A 4,922-nucleotide genomic window follows, 5' to 3' on the forward strand; every position below is an offset into this window, starting at 1 on the left:
TCTCTTTCTTGTTAATCTCAATGTAGATGCTGAGTTGATTGGAAGTATCTGTTGTTGTACTTTTTATTGTGTCTATTTCTCTTCTAATACTTTGTTGTGTGGGTTAAGATTTTTTTTTATATGATTTGATTATTTAGGTGTAGCTAGATAGTTCTTATGCTTTTTACCATTGTTTTGTATTCTTATTTATTTCTTATGATTTTTTTTCCGTTTATTTTTCGAATTCTTATAAGCATATTTATCTTTACCTTTATAAAAAGCAACATATATTGCTATCTATATCTCTAACTTCTTTGTTTTATTGTACAAAACGTCAAAAGAGAAAATAAATTTAGACATTAGGTTGGCAGCAAATATTCCGTAGGATATTCTTAGATTCTTCCCTTTCGAATCATTAATAAGCCGCAGGAATCTTTGTTAACCCCACCACCACAGTCCACACCCATCCAAAATCCAAAACATTATTTGACCATCCATATCTTAATTTATAAATGTGCTCAACGAGTTACACGTGTCTTTATTAAAGATGCTACAACTGAAAAAAGTTTAATTAAAATACATAAACTGTGTAAAGATATTTCACATCATCAATTAATCATAAACAAAACTCTTGATTTGTTTGAAATATTTAATTTTATTTTGAATTTTTTTAAAATAATTAATTTAAATAATTATAAAGTATAAGAGTGATAAATAGACATGCCCGCTCTGTTCAGACCCGTCTTACAAAAGGCCAAAGAATAGAGCGGACAGACATAATTGATAATGCGGTTTTAAAATTTTTCCCGCTCCACAAAAAAAGTAAGGTGAGATAGAGAGGACCCGCAGAGATTGAATCTTTTAATCCTAAGAATAATAAAATTGTATGAAAAATTCATGCATGTAAAAACCCAAAAAAAATGGAGTGGAACGGATACTTTAAAGAGAGCGGGTCTAAAATCTTACTCTGTCCTACAAAAAAGTGTGAGTAAAATAGACACGACAGAGCGGACTTGTTTTGTGACCCCTAATATCAATAATGTAAATTTTTTTATGAATCAAGCATAACAATTAATTTCTTAAAAGAACACATATATAGTGATTAATCTTTTAAATTATAATAATTAAATTTTAAATTTACTTAATATGAAATTAATCATAAAAATTTAAACTTAAATTTACTTAATATATAATTAATCATAAAAATTAAAGATTCAATAAAATTGATAAACATAAACTACCTTATTATTTAATTATAAAAACTGAAAACTTAAGTTCACTTGTTTGCCAAGGAAGGGTGATACCATAAAAATACTATCTCTTTCATTTCTCTATATTTTCACCTCTATAATTTTAACATTAGAGGAGAGGATTTTTGCACTACAACATGACTACAAAAAATGAGTACTTTTAACAGCATCTTGAAAATCAACAGCCAAGTAAAGTTGTAGGCGTATGAGTAGAATATGATGAGGCAGAGGAGTTAGATTGAACAACCACCCCTTCACAGTGATTAGCCCTTTCTTCAGAATGTGAATTCTCACACAAGTGTTGTTTCTTAAACCTTGGCGTTATAAATGTGGTGGTGACTTGAGGATGTGCATAAGTTCCCGTTGGAGTAGTAACTGTGGTCAATTCCCCTGACACGGTAGCGGTCGCGGTCGTGGCTATTGGAACATATTCTTGTGGCTGAACGTAAATGTTCCCCACCAAGAATAGATGAGCTGCTTGTGAATTTGCAATAGCATTGTTGTGAATTACCAGGCTCCTTCTTGTGTGCAGACGAAATTTCTGTCAAAAATTTTAATTCAGAATTTTGACAAACAACAAATATACATGAATTCGAAGTACTAAACTAACCTGCAAATGACTCTTGATTTCATCGTTGGTGAGGCCATCTATTTTCATTAGTTCCCTGATCTGTTTCGGGGTGGCAGCTGGAACAAAATGGAAACTACAATTCAGAATTGGATTTGAAGTTATAGTGTTGATAATGTATCTGGTATATATAGACCAGAGACATTAATTATTGAATGAATCTAAAAAGATAAAATTTGTTTATAATATGGAAAGGAAGGAGTATTTACTTACAATGCGAACCACCAAGTTGTTGAAGGGCGTGCAGGAAGCGTTTATGCAGTTCCTGCGACCAGCAACGACGCTGCTTCCTCTGTCCTTTATCCTCTATTTTGTTGCTGCCTTCAACAACTGGTTCAGTAGAACTTGTAGCCGGTACTTGTTCTGGTGAAGTGATTAGTGCACTCTTTTCAGCAGCAATTTTTTCTTTGTGGAATGGGTGAAATGCACCACCAATTCTTTTCACTTCTACAACACTTGTTTTCCTAGGTACTGTCTGAAAAAACATTTCACATTCTCTTGTTAAAAAAAAAATTCATACAATTAAATTCAATTTTGGTTTTGTATTTTTTTAACCTCTTTAGCAGGTAAGGGGTTGGGACTCCATAACTGAACTGATCTTAGCCAAACAGATTTCATCTTATGTGATGAATGTTCGTCGTTGTCATCATTATCTTCTTCATCGCAATAAGATGGTGATGCCGTTTTCTTGATAGGAATAAATTCTTCAACAACAAGGTCTTCTTCCGTAGATATCTGCGCGGAACACTCCGATTGGCCATTCAAATTTCGCTCCCTTCCAGATAACTGTTGTATACATTTTTCAATGGCTGCATCAAATTCACACATATGAAAAAGTAAAAAGATAGGAGAAAACTTTAACATAGTAGAAAAAAAGGGCATGGTTTGTTTTGTTTTGTTTACCTTGTGTAACAAGCTCAAGAGAGAGAGGAAGGTCTCTGGAGAAAACCTGGATTTTCTTCTTTTCTTCCTCCAATGCTTGGATGTAGTTGGCTAATCCCATTTTATGAAGGTGCATTTCCTCGTCGACTAGTATTGGAACTATTAAAATTCCTGTGATTTTGTTTGTATTTTATGGGTTATTAAGGAAAAACAGTTGGGTGAAGAAGGTAAGGATGAATATATAAGAAATGAATGGCTTTTTTGTCCTATCATGCACACAAAAACGGATCCACCAATGAAGAATATAGGATCTAAGTAGAATCAAATTTTGGAATAAACTCTGATGGGAGACAAGAACACAACAAGGATAATAGCTTCAAGTCGGCTCCTCGCATACAAGGAGGAATCTTGGCATACAAAGAGGAATCTTGATTCTTTATATATTCTTGTTCTTTTTCGTTAAAATTTGTAAAAACAAATAAATATCTTTTCTTTTTAGTCCATGACTCACTTATCGAGTTGACTCAAAAAAAATAATCGCGACTCCATGACTCACTTAGTAACGAGTTGACTACAAAAAATCGTGAGTTTAATTTTTGCTACTATGTGATGGCTTCGTTTGAAAGTAATCTTATTTTTTAAAGTGTTTTTTTTATTAACTTTAAGCTATGTTTTAATTTTAGTGAGTCCCCGACTCTATCTTATCTAGACGTTATTGTAACTAAAAACATATTTTCTCATTCACATAATAAATGTCATTTTGGACAAAACAAAATTTCAAAACAAATGTCATTATTATCTTAAAATGAAAAGATATACGATAATATTCATAAAGGACGAAAACAACATATGTCGAAGAAGACTTCATTATCGACGCATACAACTCTACAAAGTCTTCATATCTCAAAATCGGTGTAAAGGAACCTGCAACATCCTCTTGCCCCAACCCTTCAAAGTTATATTATCTTAAAACTGGTGTAGAGGGTCTTGCAACATCCTCTTGCCCCACAAAAGTCATTGTCACTCCATCGAAAAGTTCTCATCTTCACAAAGGAAAAATCTCCCACATGGACAAAAACATCTAGGTTTTAAGGAATCACAATCATTTATTAGTGACTAAGTTAGGCTACAAATGTATGTACTCAATCTATATATTCAAAGGGGTGGAGCGGTTTTCATGAAGAGCGAGAAAATTTGCCTTCTATCTAGGTTCTTTCTCTGTTGAGCTCATCCTTTTTACCACAACCATGTCATCAAACAACTTTTCTAAGGAAGACGATCAAGGCTGGAGAAGAATCCATTCTAGGAGAAGAGGCAGTACTCATTTGAACCGTTTGGTTAAATATGGGAATACACGACCTTAGATTTTTAGACAACACTTTAAGCTCTACGAACGGTCGCTTAGGACAGTGCATGCAGACTGTATGGGCAAGACATTCTCTTAGGCTATCATCTACATCGGGACGATAATACTCAGCCTCATCTTCCTCTAGCATGGTTGTTGTCGGAAGTTTAACTAACTATGTAGTCGATGGTGTTTCTGGCGTTAACTCTTTTACGCACTCATCAATAATTGTGAGATATTGGATCAAACTCTAGTATGGTCGAAGGGTAGCTTCTTGGTTCGACAGGATTAAGCATGAAGTCGAAGGTTGTTCACATGCTTGTGTCGAAGATGCTAGGGTTGTTAGCATGTTAAATTAGGTTTTAGTGTTTAAACCCTAATTTGTTAAGTTAGCTTATTTATTAAGTTGGCTTGTGTAATGGGCCTTGTGGAAAAATCCCATTAGTTAGTATGTTAGGTTTTATTATAAATAGCATACTAGCCTCTCATCATTGCTAAGCTGCAAATCCTAATTTAGGGTGAGAGAGGTTATTTGTTATTCTTGTAAACTTGTAATATTGTTTTAAGAGAAAGTAAAAGAAAAGCAGTTATAACCAATTCTTGTGTTCTTCTTATCTTCCCTAATTCCTATTATATTTTGTTCTTGACATCGTTTTTCACAACAAATTAGTGCGGTGAGTATGGAGAAGATGCCTTCAACAAAGTATGAGATTGAAAAGTTCATCAGAGTGAATGATTTCGCTCTGTGGCGCTTGAAGATGAAAGCCCTACTGGTTCAGCAGGGTTGCTTGGAAGCGTTGAAGGGAGAGGCAGCCATGAATGCAGAATTGACGGCAAC

The 4,922-nt window shown here is 33.9% G+C and overlaps 1 protein-coding gene across 1 annotated transcript; it reads right to left on the reverse strand.

The window, feature by feature from the left end:
• Positions 1 to 1,222: 1,222 nt before the first annotated feature.
• On the reverse strand, positions 1,223 to 2,893 carry LOC131646027 (transcription factor HHO3-like). Its single transcript, XM_058916200.1, has 5 exons — positions 2,761 to 2,893; positions 2,413 to 2,666; positions 2,071 to 2,332; positions 1,840 to 1,916; positions 1,223 to 1,770 (listed from the first exon to the last, which is right to left on the reverse strand). The coding sequence occupies exons 1-5, from the start codon at positions 2,873 to 2,875 to the stop codon at positions 1,408 to 1,410; spliced, it is 1,071 nt and encodes a 356-aa protein (XP_058772183.1). The 5' UTR covers positions 2,876 to 2,893; the 3' UTR covers positions 1,223 to 1,407.
• Between the last annotated feature and the right edge of the window lie 2,029 nt (positions 2,894 to 4,922).

The sequence above is a fragment of the Vicia villosa genome, linkage group LG2 (assembly GCF_029867415.1).
Source record: "Vicia villosa cultivar HV-30 ecotype Madison, WI linkage group LG2, Vvil1.0, whole genome shotgun sequence".
Classification (NCBI taxonomy): domain Eukaryota; kingdom Viridiplantae; phylum Streptophyta; class Magnoliopsida; order Fabales; family Fabaceae; genus Vicia; species Vicia villosa.

Coding starts and splice junctions, on each gene's coding strand:
- LOC131646027 (XM_058916200.1), bottom strand. CDS start 2,875: ATGCACCTTCATAAAATGGGATTAGCCAACTACATCCAAGCATTGGAG. Junction 2,333..2,412: donor ACCCCTTACCTGCTAAAGAG/GTTAAAAAAATA, acceptor ATGTTTTTTCAG/ACAGTACCTAGGAAAACAAG. Junction 1,917..2,070: donor ACAACTTGGTGGTTCGCATT/GTAAGTAAATAC, acceptor ATTTTGTTCCAG/CTGCCACCCCGAAACAGATC.